The 20,570-nt window shown below is 41.8% G+C and overlaps 1 protein-coding gene and 1 pseudogene across 1 annotated transcript in view; one reads left to right on the top strand and one right to left on the bottom strand.

The window, feature by feature from the left end:
- SPEN (spen family transcriptional repressor) overlaps positions 1–11,138 on the bottom strand; it is an 82,385-nt gene extending 71,247 nt beyond the window's left edge. Inside the window, exon 1 of the mRNA XM_059914131.1 lies at positions 10,693–11,138. Within this exon, the coding sequence (XP_059770114.1) occupies positions 10,693–10,775 (83 nt within the window). The 5' untranslated portion in view covers positions 10,776–11,138. The remainder of the gene's footprint in view (positions 1–10,692) is intronic.
- Positions 11,101–20,570, top strand: part of LOC132349671 (dehydrodolichyl diphosphate synthase complex subunit NUS1-like) — a 28,512-nt pseudogene continuing 19,042 nt past the window's right edge.

Genomic DNA, 20,570 nt, shown 5'->3' with positions numbered 1-20,570 from the left:
CAGAGAAAGACAAATACCATATGAACTCACTTATATGTGCAATCTTAAAAAAAAAAAGTCATTGATACAGAAAACAGATTGGTGGTTGGGGGTTGGGGTGATGGGTGGAATGAAAGGGCTCAAAAGATATAAACTTCCAATTATAAAATGAATAAGTCATGGGGATATAATGTACAGCACAGTGACTACAGTTAATATTGTATTGCATATGTGAAAGTTCCTAAGAGAGTAAATCTTGAAAGTACTTATCACAAGGAAAAAAAACGTTTTTTGTAACTATGTATGGTGAGGAATGTTAACTAGACTTATTGTGGTGATCATTTTGCGATATATACAAATATCAGATCATTATGTTGTACACCTGAAACCAATATAATGTTATATGTCAGTTATACTTCAGTTAAGAATTAAATTAATTAAAACTTATTAATTTAAAATTAGTATTAAAATTTTTAAGTTAAAACAAACAAAAAAAGAAATAAGGTTGAGGTCAATAAGCTTGGGGGGAAGTAGGGCGAGGGCAAGATTTTGCTGAGATACCACACAAAGTGAGTGACTGACGCCCAAATAAATGGAGCAATGATGATACCTAAAAAACAAACTCCCTTCTTACTAGCCCCTCTTCTGAATGACTCAGCATATAATACAGCTCATACTGATCCTGTGATTAACCTCATGTCATAAAGTCAGTGGTGGAAGTAAAACCAAAAGTAAAATTTTAAAAGTGGGGTAGCTCTAAATCTGCTTACAAATGGCACCAGAGGCAGGTAATTCATTCATCCACAAGTTGTCTCCTATGAGAGAAAAAACTGAAGATAAAAACATGCAAGTCATTTCCAGCCCCACCTTCCTTTTCTTGCCTTGCCTTCCACCTCCCCCACAATGTTGGTTTCAAAGAGAAAAGGCAAGAGGGAGGTGATTTGACGCAGAGGCAGCAGGGGCGAGGTGCCCAGAGGTGGCAGGCAGAGGTGGGGGAGGCAGAGTGGTTGGCCTATTAGTTACACTGAGAACATACTGGGCAAGTAAGTAAATATATTGAGAATAATGAGAGGTTTCTCACTGTCTGAGAAGGGATTTATAAACATGGAAATGGGGAGGTTAGAAAGAATCCTCATGTACTGAAACATGTGTGAACACAGTTTCAAAATATATTATATAGAGATACATGTATTATATATACATGTAAACATATATACATGTGTACACACACAACACATATCCTCTTAGCTCTGCAGCAGTGGGTAAACTGTGCACCCAGATCTTGCGTTTCTAAATACCATCCCTCCCTAAAAGGAACCAGAATCTCTTGGAGAATGGCTGATTACAGGACTGGGAAAGGGAAAATACACGATGAGCCTTTGTTGTTGCCAGAAATAAAGAAATGCTTAAAAGAGTAGTGGGGCGATATCAAAAGGACACGGTAGCCAGTTTGAAGGAGCTCCCACTGGTCAAATCTAGAATGATTTCGGTATCAAAATAAGCAAGTCCTGAATTAAAACCCATTGAAAAAAATGGAAATCATATATATGAGTGTGTGTATATATATTTCCAAATATAATTATGGAAAATTCTTACCTACAGCAGAATAAATGTATAAGAAATCACAGTAATAGATTCTCATTTGGCAACAATCACAGCAGTATATAATACAGTCAAGAGTTATCAATGGGGGACTACCCTGGAGGTCCAGTGGTTAAGAGTCTGCCTTCCAATGCAGGGGATGTGGGTTTGATCCCTGGTCTGGGAACTAAGATTCCACATGCCGCGGGGCAACTAAGCCCGTGCGCCACAACTACTGAGCCCGTGCACCAAAACTAGAGAGAGAAGCCCGCATGCTGCAACGAAAGATTCCACATGCCACAACTAAGACACAATGCAGCCAAAAATAAATAAATGAATAAATAAATATTAAAACAAAAGTTATCAATAGATGCTAAGGCTACTGGGTTTAGGGTTGATGATGGAAGAGACTAACAGTGTAATACTGGAATATCTCCCCATAAAATGCTAATCAGGGGACTTCCCTGGTGGCATAGTGGTTAAGAATCCGCCTGCCAATGCAGGCGACACGGGTTCGAGCTCTGGTCCGGGAAGACCCCACATGCCGCGGAGCGGCTGGGCCCGTGTGCCACAACTACTGAACCTGTGCTCTAGAGCCCATGTGCCACAACTGCTGAGCCCGCGCACCTGGAGCCCGTGCTCCACAACAAGAGAGACCACCACAATGAGAAGCCCGCTCCCACTCGCCGCAACTAGAGAAAGCCCGCATGCAGCAATGAAGACCCAACAGAGACAAAAATAAATACATAAAATAAATAAATTTATTAAAAAAAAAAAATGCTAATCAAATAAAGGGGGGAAAATGGTGAAGACACTAACTTTACTAGGTGATCAAAGTTAACATCACCAGTGGTGGGATGGATCCAGTACTGTCTCCATATTCTGAAAAAGCACAGAATCACTTCTCTGGTCTTCCTGCCAAGATTGCAAGACCTGATGTGGTCATGAGGTAGTACTGGACAGACCTGGGTAGAGGGTCAGCCTGCAGAATGAAAGAATTATGCTCTTGGGCTTCCCTGATGGCTCAGTGGTTAAGAATCCGCCTGCCAATGCAGGGGACACGGGTTCGAGCCCTGGTCTGGGAAGATCCCACATGCCGCGGAGCAACTAAGCCCGTGAGCCACAACTACTGAGCCCGCGTGCCACAACTACTGAAGCCCGCGTGCCTAGAGTCCGTGCTCCACAACAAGAGAAGCCACTGCAGTGAGAAGCCCGCACACCGCAAAGAAGAGTAGCCCCCACTCGCCACAACTAGAGAAAGCCCACACGCAGCAACGAAGACCCAACGCAGTCAAAAATAAATAAATAAATTAAAAATAAAAAAAGAATTGTGCTCTTTAAGACTATCAGGCACATGAGAATTAGGGTAAGAAACTGTTCCAGACAGACGACACATGACAACCAAAGGCAATACATGGTACTGGCTAGGATCCTGGACCAAAAAGGAAAGAGGGACATTGTTGGGATGGCTGGCATCATTTGAATGAGGTCTATGGATTGAGTAATAGTGCTATACCAATGTTGATTTCCTTGCCGAAAATACTGTATAGTGCAATGCAGTTTTGGGGAGATATACACTGGAGAATTTAAGGATGTCATGACAGGAAAAGACAAGAGAAGGTAATGGAGCAAATGCGGCAAAATGCTAACAACTGAGGAATTTGTGTGAAGGGAATGTGGGAATTCTTTGCACTTTTCCTGAACTATTTCAAAATAAATTTTAAATGAAAAACAGCAACAACAACAAACAAACACACAGGAAGGCGAGAAGTGGATCTAGGTGTATGGATAGGCCTTCATTCCTGTGTATCAAATGCCATATTTTCAGAGGCCTTCCTTGTCACTCCCACCCACATTACTCTCCATCCCCTCCTCTGCTTTATTTTTCCTCATAAGGCAGAATACGTCATGGTTGATGGTCACTGGGGCTGAACGATGGGTACATGAGATTTATTTACTATTTTTCTACTTTTGTATATGTTCAAAATTCTCCAAGGTAAAGTTTTAAAAGTATATCCACAACACAGATTGATCATACAGTAATATATATATGCATCTTTATTGATGCATTAAGTATTTAGCAGCAGGTCTAATAGCTACTGTCATTTCCAAGTTGTGATGAGCATAAATGAAATATCTGCAACAACTGTAATGTAAAATATGAAAATACATCTGACTGGTGTTGGAGGTGAAATCATCACAGGTACTACTAATACTATCATGTTGGTACTACACCACAATATAGTTATAATTGATGGAAATGCTGAATTCTGATTAAGAAGTTAGTGAAAATAAAGATATACTATTTTCCTATCCAAATTTAAGTACCTCCTCCTAAGTTCTGGTGTAAACAGTAATAGTTTTCATTCTAACATCCTTTTAATATAATAAAGTGATAAACTTTTAAAATCTTTTTTCTTTTCATCCGAGGTTACTTAAATAATCTTAAGTGGGGAATTCCCTGGCAATCCAGTAGTTAGGGTTCCTTGCTTCCACTGCAGGGGGCATGGGTTCGATCTCTGGCCGGGGAACTAAGATCCTGCATGCTGTGCCACGTGGCCAAAAAATTAAAATTAAAAAATTAAAAAAATAAAGAATAAAAAAATCTTGAGTGAAAAAGAGCCTTTATTGCAGACAGCATAAATTTTAAAAATTAATGGTTGAAACAAAAATCCACCACCTACTAATTTATTGACTTACAAAAGATGCAAATCACTATACATCAAATGTAGCTTGTAAAATACAAAGTGTTTTTAAGTAGAGTAAAAATATCCTAGTTTTTTAATCAAAGGAATAAAATAGGGTATTTTTTTAAAAATCACTGAGTCAACTTTAAGAATCAAAGAAACTATAAATGTATTACATGTAAAAGTACATATACTGTGTGTAAACATAAGAATGTTACAAAGTCAATACAAGACATAAACAGAAAAATCATTTCATTTGTCAATGTAACCCAAACTCAGCACCTAATACAAAGATACAAAGACATACACATACCCCCAGAGTTTAATGCTGGACTAAAAATCTAGCACCAAGTACATAACACAAGCAATAATAGGTGTCTTCCATTTGAATTTTCCCAGAAATATTCTTTAGCTGTAAGAGGTGGAGCAGTTCTTATATAATAAAAATCTTTAAACATGCTAGATTTCAATTCATCCCTATACTCAAAATGAAATCCTACGTAATTAAATCCAAAAATTCACTAAATTTAAGTTAGGGTTTTGTAGAGATATCCCGTTGTGGGTTTTTTTGGGGGTTTTTTTTGTGGGTTTTTTTTTAGATGTTTATAATTTTCAACTTGGCAGACAGTGACACATGTAGGGGGAAAAATCGGAATATTGCAATACTTTAACATTATACCAAGAACATCTTTTCACTGCAAAGCGTATTTCCACACACTAAAAACCAGCTAGACAGCACACAAAATTATATGATTTCTAATAAATTGATTAAACATCCTAATTGGTTTCCAAAATACAGTATGCTATTTTCATTCAAAATATGAGTAGCGGGCTTCCCTGGTGGAACAGTGGTTAGGAATCCGCCTGCCAATACAGGGGACACGGGTTCGAGCCCTTGTCCGGAAAGATCCCACATGCCGCGGACCAACTAAGCCCGTGCGCCACAACTACTGAGCCTGGGCTCTAGAGCCCGCGAACCACAACTACTGAGCCCGCTCGCCTAGAGCCCATGCTCCACAACAAGAGAAACCACTACGATGAGAAGCCCACGCACCGCAACAAAGAGTAGCCCCTGCCTGCCGCAACTAGAGAAAGCCCGGGCGCAGCAATGAAGACCCAACGCAGCCAAAATATAAAATAAAAGAAAGAAAGAAAGAAAATTTTAAAAAAAATTTGAGTAGCTGTAAGACATATAATAATAAAGAAAACATTAAACAAAACAAACAGTAAAGGTTAGAAATTGAACTACAGAATAGTGTTCCTTTGGGCTTCCCTGGTGGCGCAGTGGTTGAAAATCTGCCTGCTAATGCAGGGGACACGGGTTCGAGCCCTGGTCTGGGAAGATCCCACATGCCGCAGAGCAACTGGGCCCGTGAGCCACAACTACTGAGCCTGCGTGTCTGGAGCCTGTGCTCCGCAACAAGAGAGGCCGTGATAGTGAGAGGCCCGCGCACCGCGATGAAGAGTGGCCCCCGCTTGCCGCAACTAGAGAAAAGCCCTCGCACAGAAACGAAGACCCAACGCAGCCAAAAAAAAAAAAGAAGAAAAAAGGAAAGTGTTACTTTATTTAGTCTCCTTGTTCAGCAGACTAATATGTCAGTTTAAAGTTGACGAACAACTATTTCAAATCATCCAATATCAACATTCAGGAGCACAATCTGAATGAATATACATACTCAAGGTATTTTTCAGCCTGCAGTGTTTACTCTAAATACTGTGACTAGTTAAATACAGCTCAAACACTAGGGAGTCTTAAAAGTAAAAGCAAAAAAATATATAGTCCCCAACTGGAATATGCTAGTTTTCATAAAATATTTCAATTTTTTTTTTAATTTAGGCAAAATTTCAAACTAAGAGAAAAATGAGACCTGGAAGACTATTTGGAAAAACTTCCACATTACCACTATCTCTATAACTTCTATACAAATCTTTCCAAACGATTAGTGTTTACAGGATTAAAAATGTCTCCTAAATCAAGCCCGAAATCTCTTCATAAGCATACCAAACAATACAACGCCTGAGCAATCAAGAGTCCACAAGAAAGGTAGTTGGGAAAAGGTGCCCTCTACACAAGTCAAACACCATCATTCTTCTTGGCACTGAGCCGTATGTTTTCCTCCAATCTGCCAGAAGCATTCTAACTCAGGAAATAAAATACAACATCGCAAGCATTCTGTATTAGTTTCTAATGCTATTTCTCAAGATAAGTATAAAATTATTTTACTTTACTTTTTTTTAATGTTCAAAAAGCCTGTCGTGAAAATAGGTATTCAAAATTATAACATTCAAAAACAGAGGTGTTTCTTCAAAGAAACTGGCTCAGCTCAAAAGAATAAACCATGTAGCAGTGATGCAGGCTAGGGAGTCAAATTTGTTTAAGTCTAAAAGTATCTCTAGTTATAGGAGTATGTAAGGACAAGGAAACTTTACCACAATACTTTATATTGTGTCCCAGAAGTAAACCAAATTCATGTAACATAACATATATTCCAGCTATTTAAACGCAGGAAAACCATTATGATTGGACATGTAAAGTTAGCAAAATGAGGGAGAAGATATGTGGATATATGTATATGTATAGCTGATTCACTTTGTTATAAAGCAGAAACTAACACACCATTGTAAAGCAATTATACTCCAATAAAGATGTTAAAAAAATAAAGTGACTGCAGCAAGATAAAATAAAGTTAACAAAACAAAACACTTTTAAATGAGTTTCATTCTTTGACAAAATTGTTACATGAGCTGCTACCTTGCTCAACCTCTGCATGATCTTTAACTTATTCTCTAGAACTGGAGAATGGATGGGAAGAACCTGAATATGTGATTTACTTCAAACCTGAAAATAAGATACAGAGACTTTTATGTCCTTTAAAGGGTTCTATTCATTTGCTCATTCTAATTCAGGGAGTCGCCTTTGCACACACCTCTCTCCCTCTAACAACTAAGACAGCGACCAATTGTTGTATAACTCCTCCCTTCCCCCTTCAATCCAGCTAACATACCATACAAAGGAAAGGACTTTCTCTATTGTGCAAATTCAGCCCCTGCAATGGATCTTTGTTAACTAAATCTGATTCAGAAATACTCATTTAATTCTTTTCAATCAGCATATTGAATGCTGTTAAAATCATGAGCACAATAGATTACTCTTATTGCAAGAAGGTAAAGCCAAATTTTGAAAATGTTCTGATTACATTTTAAAGGTTTGCTCTTTCTTTGGCAGAGGGAAAAAAAGCCAAATCAGCAACCTTCCCTCAACCTATTTTCTACCAAAAACACTGATCAAAATATAAATAAAAGAATTGGCTCTGACCCTCCCCCATCCCAAAATGCCTCTTAAACTGCCCTGCTCCCAAAGCTGGCTCATTTAATCATTTTTTAATCCAAATACTTACTACAAAAGCCTAATCACCGTTACGAGAACATTCATTTTGAAAACATTTTATATGATGTATTCCCAGTGTACACCTCTTAATCCTGTAAAACAGTTATTAGTTAATGTTGAAATCAGCTAGGGAAAACGGTAAAAGTAGGCACTTTAACCTCAGTTTTAGTATAGGTATTGCATGGTTTTTCTCATTATGATTTCTAGAAGACATCAGAATTGAATGTTCTTAAATTTTCTTGCAGAACTCTCATTCTGGTACAAGCACCGTTTTATCCCTTTTACTTAAATTATTCACATTTAGTTTTCCTCCCGGTAACAACCACACACTTTACAAAACATTTTCTACAATAAGGATAAAAGACCTTGAATTTCTCCAAACAAAGTCCATTTAGCTTCACAGCTGGATCAGCAAGAACACTTCTTGTACCCGTTTTAAGGATACACAAGAAGCCAGAAATAGAGATTACCTGTTAGCGGGTGGAGATGGGAAGGGGAGAGTGGGAACTGGAATTCCCAGGGTCGGGGTAAAGAGGAGATTTTTCTCTGTAAACCTTTTTACACTCTTTAAACCCACTAAGAATGCACTATCTACCCAAAGAACTAAGTAAACTTGTTTAAAATTTTCAAAAGTCGCTTTTAAAATAAAGGAATTTCAGGGACACTAGGTCTACTTAGTTTTAAGATAATCTTATCAATAGCATCTGCTTTTGCTCTGCAATAGGTAACACACTCCTTTAAATGCAGTCGTGAGCAATGTGCCAGCTAAGCCCTCTTTAATACAGCAACGTTCCTCCAGACCGCCGCTTTCCAAGGCAGCTCGCATCCTCTGCCCGCTCCTCCCTCTGTGCATTCTGAGATCTGCTCTGCTGATTCCCACTTAAAGTGGGTCCTGGCCGCCATTTTAGAAAGTCATTCACACAAGCCGGCCGGCAGCACCATCCACTTAAAAAACCTTCCAAAACTCCCTCGGACGATTTCCTCTTTCCTCTCGAACCCCTCATCTTGCAGAGGGGTCAAACTCCCCGCGATAGGCATACAGTGTCTCTAGAATCTGCATAATGCGAAATGACACGTCTAACCACATGATACGGAGGTGGCAAAGCAAATGCTGCAATGCACGTGTTTGCACGTCGGTGCATACGAATTTCCCAGGCAGACACCTACAGAGAAGGTCCACAAGGAGATAAAAGTGAGCACATCTAAGTGGCTTTTCCAGTCCAGTAATCTGCATCTAAATGATTTTTCCACCAAAACACTGAAGATATGGGGCCTCCATATGGGGTAAGGGGTGGAGCAGCGCCACGGAGAGTTCCCATCTGTTTCCCCACTGAGCCCGAGATCTCCCCTTTGTCACAGGCGACAGAGGCGAGTTTTTGCTCCTGCCTTCCCGCTGCCTGATTTCTCAGCACAACGTAGTAAACACCGGGAGTCCCTGGAAGCGCGCCTCCCCCAGTCCTGCCGAGGACAGCTTTAGTGGGTTATGAATGGCCTCACTATTCCAGGCTCCTTTTCACACGCGGACACGCGCAGACGCGCGCTCCAGCGGTGAAGATTTAATACCCCAGTAACAGCAACCACCAACAGAATCAATGATCCTCCATTTGAAAGAGCGGAGCTCCGCTGCCTCTGCTTCCATTTCCTTATGCAAGCTGCTCAAGAGCAAGCGACGCAATCTATTTTTCCCATGGTGACTCACTAATAAGGGCGCTCCATAATTTCCCCTTCACTCACTAGATAGTAAGAGGAATTTAGAGTATACCAAACTTAAAACCTTCCGAAGTCTTTAATATCGCAAGAAACAGTAATTTTCGAGGACAACCACATATCTGCTACAGTCCTTCTCAATTTACACCAGTGTAAGTAAACCGTCATTTTCAGTATTTCACATGGAGGGCTCTATCAGCTATGACCCACATAGATTTCACAAAACAAAAACAAACGGTAAAAGCTACTAAATAAGTAAAATGTATCAAGAACATTCATTCCTACTACGCCATGAACAAAAAAAAAATATTCTGGGAAGAACCTTTTTAAAAGCTACATCTTTTTTTAAAAGAGCTACATCTTCTAATCTGAAAAGGTATGCATTTTTTAACCACTGATTTAGGAATTCTGGGTGGGAGGGAAACACCATCCTTTTAAAAAAGGCTCTGCAGTGTTAACGCCGGCGCGGCCGCAGCAGCGGAGATTCCCGAGGCTGGGAGCACAGCGCGGTGGGGGCTCTGCTACATGAGGTGGCTCCTCCTCTGAGAGCACTCGGTCCCCACCATCCTCCTCACCCAGGGACCCCAGAGCGCTGAAGGGAGGAAGGCGAAAAGAGCCGAAACAGACGCACCAACTTATTTTCAGACACCACCCTCCACCCAACCCCACATAAACAAGGAGAAGAAACCAAAACATTTGCGTTTGCCATTTCCATTTAGTTTCTAGGTCTGTGAACCCTCCGTGAGAGGTCCCTAGAATCCAGCAGGGTCTTCCCAGTTCCGAGACATCCCTACGATACCCACCAAGACTTTTGTTTTTGTATAACCTTTCCTTTCCCACAAAACCCTCTCTAGGTCAGACACGTCCACGCGTCCGCAGGGCGAGGAGCGCGAGTTGCTGCGGGACTCTGGAGTTGGCCGGGCCGGGGGCTGTCGGGGCGGGGTAGGGGTTCGGGTCCCGGCCCGGCGGCGGCTCGGTTCCGCCGCATCTGCCGGGCCGGCGGGGGCGGCTGCTCGGAGCCGGGGCAGCGGCGCGCTAGGACGCGACCCCACCGCCGGCTGGCCAGCCTGAGGGCACCCTCCCGGCGCCGGCTTCGCGGAGGCCGAGCGACAGCCGCCTCCTTATTGGGAACGGAGAGGGCGGCAGCCGGGCCCGCTCCGCCGAGGCCCGAGGCCCAACGCTGCGACACGGGCCGAGCAGCGGCCAGGCAGCCGCGCGCCCTCCGCACCCGTCCGTGGGTCTGGCCCGGGTCTCCTCACCAGTTCCGCGCACGGGGAGGGGCCGGCAACGGGCCGGAGGGGGCAGCGGCGCCCGAGAACAGAGCGCGGCCCTGGGCCTCGTGTCACTCACCGTTTGAAATGCTCGATGATCTTCTCTTCCCGCACATTCTCCGGTAAGTTGCCCACCCAGAGGTGCCTGGTTTCCCGGACCATGCTGGGCGGTGTGCCGGCGACCGCTGGTGCGGGTTCCCCCTCGCCGGCTTCGTACGAGCCCGTCAGCGCTGGGAGGCGGGCGCCGAGGCGGCGGCGGCGGCGGCTGCGGCGGTGGCGTCGGCAGCGGCGGCGGCTCCTCCGGCTCCCCCCCGTGCAGAGACCATCCCTCTCCCCCAGGTTCTGACTCTCGGGCCTCGCAGCTCCGCTCTGCCGCCACCACACACCCGAAGCCGACCCCCGCGCTCCGGCGGCGCATGCGCCCGGGAGGCGGCGGGAGGGGGAGCGGGTAGGAGGGGCGAGCGAGACCCGGGCGGCAGCGACTACGATGGAGCTGGCGCTGTGGCAGCCGGACGCTTCCCACCGGCGCGCGCGACCCGCCTCCCTCACCGCGGGCGCGCGCGCAGCCACCCGACAGCCCGCCGAGGCTGAGACGCCGAGTTCCTCCCAGCCGATGCGCAGGCGCGCGGGGGAGGGAGGAACGTAGGGCCTGGAAGGAACGCTCGCGCGCTCGGTCCCGGTGCGCAGGCGCCCAGCACTCTGTTAGGGCGGGCGCCCTGTCAGGCCTGGGGTTCAGCGCTTGCAGAGGCAGGCATAGCCTCCAGCCCCTCGAGTAGGGGTCCCAGGCACTGGCCTGGGGGAATAAAAGAGAGAAAGGGGGTTGGTATTCACAGGGCTGCGTGTCAAAGCGGCTGCCAAGGCTTCTCTCCTAGAAGCCAGGACCTCTTCCCCTGCTCACCTTTGGCCAGCTTCTGGCGTTTCCGGGCACTTAGAGCCGCGCCTGCTTGGGAAAGTGTCAGAACAAGGCCGCCCTTCTCACGGCCCAGCTAAGCTGTGACGGCTTCAGAAACACATCCCTCCCAAGAATCATTAGCTTGTAACATTAAGCAACTTTATTTTATATAGAATCTTGCGAAACCGTTTGCACGTTCTCTTTGCTGATTGTTATGGCATACCAGGAATAGAACTGAATGAAGTGAGACGGTTACATGTCTGATGGTGTTCCCCTCAGAGGATTTGCTATAATTTAATATCTAAGCCGAGGAAGGGATTAGAACTTCAGCCTTTCCAGGCCTAAAAGCTTTTAAATTTTAAAGGCTACTGTTGAACTTTTCAGTTTACAGAACCCCGGGGAAAACCCACAAAATTAAGGCAACAGTACTGAGTCCAGAAAAATGGACTTTTTTAGAACAGTCAGCAACTCAGCTTTCTTTTACATTTTCTATCTACAGAAATAAAATATCACAGGTGTAGTGCTTTAGGTACAGACCAGATTTTAAATATTCGATCTCATTCACTTTCTCCATAAATATTGATACAAGCCAACTTATTATCAAACTGTGCTATTTTGAATTGGAAAATATGGTCACCATAATAAATAGCACCAATATATGGGGTCACCTGTGCATAAATTGTTTCTTTAATTCCACAGATGGTAAATCTCCAAGTAGTTTTTTTGTTTCCATATAGTTTAACATAAGCTTCTTAATGATGTGTCAGAGAGTCACATCAACTTTTCTTGTATTTGGTTTAATAGTCTATACTATACTTAAACTTGATCTCAGCAGGTCTGCTCAACTGAAATCATCTCTCTTCCTTCCTCTCTCAGGATGTTAGAAGGCTAAGCAAGCCCCTGTCTTACACAGTTGCAACAATTACAGAACAAGATGTGCTAGCTCAGGTAATAACCTTACCATCCATTGAAATAATTTTTGGAATTTTGACAAGTTACTTCTAAAAATTCTAGATTCTGAGCCAGGTAATTTAATTTTTTTCTATGCTATTTTTCTGGCTTATGTTTACATTTTCTATTTCAACACACTTTTTTTGAGGGGGGGGGCGGCCAGTAACAGGCAGAAACGAAAAGAGGTGGTTTAGAAAAGTTAGAAAAAGCACCACCACAATAGTGGCACTCATTCATAATTCAGTTAAGGCCTTTAATGCCACCACAGAGGTTGACCTTGTCTTCATGCAAATCAGAGTCATTAAATTATATGGAAATTTTTGTTCTTGAAAATATTATGGAATTGATTCCTTAGTAAAAGTGAAAGCAAATCAACCTACATTCAGATGTAGGATTAGCCATTTACATTTGCCACAACTATCACATAAGGAGTGTCAGGCCAGCACACTGTTAACTAAACTCATGAACTTCATAGTTCTGTATATGTGGCTGCAGTTAGTGTTGAACCAATGGGCATTTTTCTACGAAGCATAAATTTCAATATTAGCAACCACAATTTGAAACACATTTTAAAATATTATGTAAATTACTCATTTAAAACCTGATAGGCGGGGCTTCCCTGGGGGCGCAGTGGTTAAGAATCCGCCTGCCAAAGCAGGGGACACGGGTTCGAGCCCTCGTCCGGGAAGATCCCACGTGCTGCGGACCAGCTAAGCCCTTGCACCACAACTACTGAGCCTGTGCTCTAGAGCCCTCGAGCCACAACTACTGAGCCCATGAGTCACAACTACTGAAGCCCACACACCTAGAGCCCGTGCTCAACAAGATAAGCCACCGCAATGAGAAGCCCGCACACCGCAACAAAGAGTAGCCCCCGCTCGCCACAACTAGAGAAAGCCCGCGTGCAGCAACGAAGACCCAACGCAGCCAAAAATAAATAAATAAATAAAATAAATTTTAAAAAATAAAAATAAAATAAATAAAACCAGATAGGCCCTGAATTAGCTGCATCTTCTTGGTGTCACCAGGAAGAAGAGAAAAGGCTGAGCTCAATCACATTAAAAGGGGCAACAGACAAAGAAGAGGATTCAGAAAACACTGCCTTGCAATTAGAGAAATAAAGGGCATATCTCACCTTGAATGCAGCCTTCAGTTAAAATCATGCTGAAGAAAATTCAAGGGCTGAAAAAAGGGGGTGGTGGGGCTTTTAGAGCAAAATCATTAGAAGAGAGCCTAGTTAGAGTCATTATTAAATGTGGTATTTTGTATCCATCTATGACTCCCACAGAACAGTAAAAGGATACGCTAAAACAAAGAACCAATTAAGAGGTATTTATACTTTCTCCATGGCACAAGAATAAGGAGACATTAAATGAAAATTAAAAGCAACATGTTTGCCAGCTAAATTTTTTTTTAATGTAGTTCTCTTAGATTATCCTAAAGGTCTTGTTACAGCAGTGCTGTTTCCCCATGTAAAAAGCAGAGTAGATACATAATTTTTATATAAAATTTAATTTGAAATGGACAAAGTTGTTTGCAAATACTTTCAAGCTCCCCACCTTTGGGAGGTAACAAAAGAGAAATTGTGGTGGAAAATTACTAACATACAAATTGTTAAACAAAGTTGAGTTAAAGTTCTCCCAAAGACCTTTCGAGATCACAGGATATCAAAAAGACGATTAGCAAATGCCAAATTAAGTTAATTATCATTTCTCATTTTACCAGAGATTTATCAAACAACTGAGAAACGGTCTCTGTTTAACAATATAAAGGCTAGGGAATTCCCTGGCAGTCCAGTGGTTAGGACTCCACACTTTCACTGCCCAGGGCCCAGATTCAATCCCTGGTGAGGGAACTAAGATCCCACAAGCAGCGAGGCACGCGCCTGCACACGCACACACACAAACACACACCACACACTATATATAATATATATATATATGCTAGCAGAATTCCATTAAACATCATTTGATAGCACCTCATACTCAGATTCTCTTGAAGTGTTACTTTCATCAAAATACTTGTTTTCAGAATTACAGGCACCAAAAATAGCATGCAAGGTGTTCATTTTAGTTTCTTGGGTTTTAAAAAATCTGATACACACTTCTCAAAAGAGAATTCTCAGTTTATAAAATGTCAATACATCAGCTTAAATAGACATGCAGATTATTTAATGTGTAAAACAAATTTCATTTCTGTTCAAATTTTTAATGTGTTCCTATGATGCCCCCAAAAATATTATTCTAATTTCAATAAGGCAGATTCATTTGAAGGAAAAATAGTTCACATTATAGATGCTAAGTTCAAATGAGCAATTCAGGTGGGAATTCTATCCATCTCTATAAAAGTTAATATTTGCAGGTTAAAAGTAATGTCCATGCTCCTTACAGATTCTTTCAGCATAATGCTACTTGACCTTGAACTTTGGGGGATACTGAAAAACACTGATGGTATGAATGAGAGACATTATAGTATAATGCAAGTACCTCTGAGTTAAGAGTCAAAAATTCCAGGGGCTTCCCTGGTGGCGCAGTGGTTAAGAATCGGCCTGCCAATGCAGGGGACATGGGTTCGAGCCCTGGTCCAGGAAGATCCCACATGCCGCGGAGCAACTAAGCCTGTGCGCCACAACTACTGAGCCTGCGCTCTAGAGCCCACGAGCCACAACTACTGAGCCCATGTGCCACAACTACTGAGCCTGCGCTCTAGACCCCATGCTCCACAACAAGAGAAGCCACCGCAATGAGAAGCCTGCGCACCGCAACAAAGAGTAGCCCCCCCGCTCTGAGAAAGCCCGTGCACAGCAACAAAGACCCAATGCAGCCAAAAATGAATAAATAAATTTTTTTAAATAAATAAATAAAGAGTCAAAAATTCCAGTTCCAATTTTGTCACTGGCTATATGGCCTAGGTAAAATCAATTAAATCCTCAAAGTCTCAATACCCTTATCTGCAAAATGAGGATAAAAATATCTGTTTTCTCTACCTGGTAAGGTTGCTAGAAGTATCAAATGAGATAATATATATAAAAGTATTTGGAAGTAACACAGCATAAAAGTATCATGAATACTATTAAGTTGACTGCTAATTTCATATGAATATCAAAAGTAAGCATCAAAAAAAAAAAAAAAAAAGTAAGCATCAGTTGAAGTTAAAAACATACCATGATCAATTTATAACATTTTCAGGATTATAGCCAGGTCTTATAATCAAATCAATATGCAGTGATTGCATATCAAGTACGAAGTTCCTTGCACTCTTTTGCTGACTTTTTCTATTGCAAAACTCTTAATAACAACAAAACTGATAACTACATGCCCATTGCACAGCCCCAAATCAAGTGTTGGGTTTTCTCAGTGCTTTCATGTTTATTGGCAACATAACAGGAAACACTGGGAAAGCTTTTTTCTGTTTCTGTCCTTGTTACAAATATTTACAAATTTTTTTCATAAGCATTTATTTTTGTATGTTTTCAATAGAAATACAACCCACTCTTATTGATTTTTTTAATTTAGTTTAACAATTAATAATTGACGCTCACTGAAAACGATCAAAAAGTAGGGTGTGATCTCTTCTCTCATCTATGATAAATGGATGGTGAAGTGAATTTCCCCATTTGAGTGTGAAAGATAATTCAGAAAGGTGACATTAAAGCAGAGGCATTTGCAAAGTGGAATTAAAACAGATGTGTTTTTAATCAGGTCTTACTTTCACATTGTGAAGAGCACCTGTATTTAGCATGCTAGATGTGCTCAAAGAGTTCAGTCATGCATAATGGAAGCCCAGTTGGGGAAAGCATCTGAGCCTCAAACTCAGGCTCTGAATGCTAACCTAGCCAATAGAGCAGATAAATTACTATCACCATTTAAACAGGAGAACAGAATAGTTACCAGACATTTAACAAAAATTTTGTTACCAATCGAGTTCCACACTATTAAAATTGAACTGTTTCATGAGAAAACATATATTTAAAATATAAACACTGTTCCTAAAGGCATCATATAAAAATATATTAACTAGCTCTAAAATGATCAAAGACCCAACCATATGAGAACTTGTCAATACTAACAAGCTCCTATTATTAGAATCAGGGTTTGTTTTTTGTTTTTTGCTTTTTGCTTTTTCCTAAACAGTAGAAAATAAAACAGACAACACTAATATATTATTGTCAAAGAGTGTTTGACATCTTGCTAGTTCTGAGGGTCAACTAGTGAAAAAGACAGACCAGTCTATTGATGGATTTATTTTGATACAGCAGGCTCACTGTAGTGAAATTATGCATACATAAATGATCAAAACTTCAATCAGTTGAATAGTATTAGCTAGCTAGTCCTTCTCGAAATCATTCTTTCAGCATAACACTTCATAATCTACTTTACTGTTCAATTCTCTAAGAAAGCTAAATAATTTATTCCACATTGTTTTTGGTTTTCCAGAAATGAATATAATGGCTGATATTTTCTTTTTTAAAAAATCAATTTTTATATTTCCACCATTTCCTTGGAAATTTGCTAAAGGTAACTTTCTTCCTTCTATGAGGAAATACTGCTAATATACCTAACATTTATTTTTTTTTAACTTTCTATTTTATATTGGAGTATAGCCGATTAACAATGTCGTGATAGGGACTTCCCTGGTGGAGCAGTGGTTGAGAATCCACCCGCCAGTGCAGGGGACACGGGTTCGAGCCCTGGTCCGGGAAGATCCCACATGCTGCAGAACAACTAAGCCTGTGCGCCACAACTACTGAGCCTGTGCTCTAGAGCCCGCAAGCCACAACTACTGAAGCCCGCGTGCCTAGAGGCTGTGCTCCGCAACAAGAGAAGCCACTGCAATGAGAAGCCCGCGCACCGCAACGAAGAGTAGCCCCTGCTCGCCAGGACTAGAGAAAGCCTGCGTGCAGCAACGAAGACCCAATGCAGCCAAATAAATAAATAAATAAATAAATAATTTTTAAATAAATTATAACAATGTTGTGATAGTTTCAGGTACATAGCAAAGGGACTCAGCCATACATATACATGTATCCATTCTCCCTCAAACTCCCCTCCCATCCAGGCTGCCACGTAACTTTGAGCAGAGTTCCCTGTGCTATACAGTAGATTATACCTAATAGAATTCTGAATACAATTTACTAACGTTTATGGCACTGAATAAAAGATAGACTGGAAGGATACTTGCAAATATTAATGATTGTTGTGCCTATGTGGTAGAATTCAATTTTTTTTAAGTTCTTATTCATCTATATTTTCTAAACTTTTCTTTGGTTAACATATATTGCTCTTATAATTAGAAAAAGTTACAGTAAAATGAGCTGGAAGTCAGCATCTGGGTTACTTTAGTTTAGGGCTCCTCTGAAATGCTGATACTTCACTACATTAAATCAACATATTTATGTTAACAGATCCCACATGAACAAAACGTTATTATTCTCTATGTTAATTCAGAGAGTTCATTCAACCTTTTAAAATTCTACTACTAATCCTCATGTGAGAAAAAACTTAACCTCTTCATTATAAGTGATATACAATAGCAAAAACACCCCAGGTCTAAGAGATTGTCACTTAAACATCAGGAAGTCAGCAGAATACACATAATGCAAATCAAGGCTACTATTTAATTCAGAGAAGACTATCAAAGTGTACTTGATGGAATCTCAAAAACAATAATACCAAATAAAATATATTTAGTAACTTATTACATGTGTCTTGACATTTTCAGACTTAGGGTGTTAAGTTCCGCTACTGCTCCTCTGAAAGCCTTGCTCTAGTTTGAAGTAGAGAATTCAAAACATCATGAACTTGTTCCAAATATGTTTTAAAACTGTTTCTGGGCTTCCCTGGTGGCGCAGTGGTTAAGAATCTGCCTGCCATGCAGGGGACACAGGTTCGAGCCCTGGTCCGGGAAGATCCCACATGCCACAGAGCAACTAAGCCTGTGCACCACAACTACTGAGCCTGCTCTCTAGAGCCCGCGAGCCACAACTACTGAGCCTGAGTGCCACGTCTACTGAAGCCCATGCGCCTAGAGCCCATGCTCTGCAACAAGAGAAGCCACCCAATGAGAAGACCGGGCACAGCAATGAAGAGTAGCCGCCGGTCGCCACAACTAAAGAAAGCCCACGTGCAGCAACGAAGACCCAACGCAGCCAAAAATAAAAATAAATAAATTAAAAAAAAAAAAAAGCTGTTTCCATTTTAATTAAATTATTGCTATTTAATAGTAATGCCCTTTATTTATTTTTGGCTGTGTTGGGACTTCCTTGCTGCATGCGGGCTTTCTCTAGTTGTGGCGAGCAGGGGCTACTCTTCATTGCAGTGAATGAGCGGCTTCTCTTATTGCAGAGCACGGACTCTAGGCACACAGGCTTCAGTAGTTGTGGCACGTGGGCTCAGTAGTTGTGGCTCGCAGGCTCTAGAGCGCAGGCTCAGTAGTTGTGGCGCACAGGCTTACTTGCTCCGCGGCATGTGGGATCTTCCCGGACCAGGGCTCGAACCTGTGTCCCCTGCATTGGTAGGCAGATTCTTATCCACTGTGCCACCAGGCAAGTCCCAGTAATGCTTCTTTAAATCACGTAACTGCTTCAATATTTTGCTATTAATCTTCAGGATGGTAATGATTGCTAATTTTACATAATATTCCATAATTAGACACTTGAAACCTTTGGCTTAAAATAAAACCACATTCTGTTTAAAGGCTAGGTAGGACATGATGCATTTCTGAGTTAAATGCTGGAATTATTGTTAAATGTATATTTAAAAGTTAAATTTCAGTATTTTGATAAAGGAAGTAATAGAATTTTTTCAGGCTATATACTACAAAAGTCCTAGGAACCATCCCTTACAGTTTTATTTGGAAAATTCTTGGGTTGAAAAGCATTCGCCTCAAGATAATTCTCTCTTATTTATTTATTTATTTATTTTTGGCTGCGTTGGATCTTCGTTGTTGCGCCCGGGCTTTCTCTAGTTGCGTTGAGTGGGGGCCACTCTTCGTTGCAGTGCGCAGGCTTCTCATTGCAGTGACTTTCTTGTGAAGCACGGGCTCTAGGCGCGTGGGCTTCAGTTAGTTGTGGCACGCGGGCTCAGTAGTTGTGGCTCGCGGGCTCTAGAGCGCAGGCTCAGCAGTCGTGGCTCACGGGCTTAGCTTCTCCGCGGCATGTGGTATCTTCCCAGACAGGGCTCGAACCCGTGTCCCCTGCTTTGGCAGGAGGATTCTTAACCACTGAGCCACCAAGGAAGTCCCAAGATAACTCTCTTTGAAGATAGGAGATTAACTTAAAATGTTTTTTTCTAAGAAAACAGAACCAGCAAGAGTCACAACTAAAGATTTCACTGTATACTGTTAGCTGGTGGGAGGGGCGCGGTGAGACGAACTAATAAAAGGGGTTTGTGTTTTGCCCACTCCCACAAGATAATTTAAACACACACCCAAGCCTAAACCCTTTACTTAAAAAACATTCACCCGAAAAAGTGGCTTTAAACCAGGTTACTTTTGTTCTCCATAGTTTTCAACTTAAATACATTGTTTCCCTCGAGATCAGTTTCCCAAGATTCTAATTATTAGACAGCACATAAGAACTTTGATTTTATGCCTATCTAAAATTGCAAAACGTACATACTCAAATTTTTCTCCCCCTTTTTTTGTAGCATTATCCTTATTGTAGGAAGTTTGTCTTTAAATACTCTCATTAACCATAATTTGTTAAGGCAGAATCTCTAACAGAAGTTCTGCAAATTCAAGGGACTCTTGATCTGGTCATTTCCAAGCCTCAAATGACAGTATAGCCTTGTTAGCAAGAATAGAATTCTATTGCTTGCTAGAACTTCAACAGCCTCGAGATAGCTAAGAGTTCCTGTTAGTAATCTGGCACCAACTCAAAATTCCCACCAGGAAGAAAGATCTCCCTGAGGTAGGACCCACTGAGTGGCTCCGCCCATAGTGATGACCTGGACTGACCTCGGACTCGGCGTGGCGAGTTAGCAGGTGCTCGCGACGATAAAATGCCACGTCAGTCTTTAGGAGCCCCGAGAGGTGCCTTTTTCGCAAACAAGCTCCCTCTTTTAAACCTTACATCTCTGAGGCTTTGAAGGTACGTTACACGGCTAACGAATATA

The sequence above is a fragment of the Balaenoptera ricei genome, chromosome 1 (genome assembly GCF_028023285.1).
Source record: "Balaenoptera ricei isolate mBalRic1 chromosome 1, mBalRic1.hap2, whole genome shotgun sequence".
Taxonomy (NCBI): Eukaryota; Metazoa; Chordata; class Mammalia; order Artiodactyla; family Balaenopteridae; genus Balaenoptera; species Balaenoptera ricei.
Note: the sequence above shows the minus strand (reverse complement) of the source record. Positions and strands in the feature narration are given on the sequence as shown.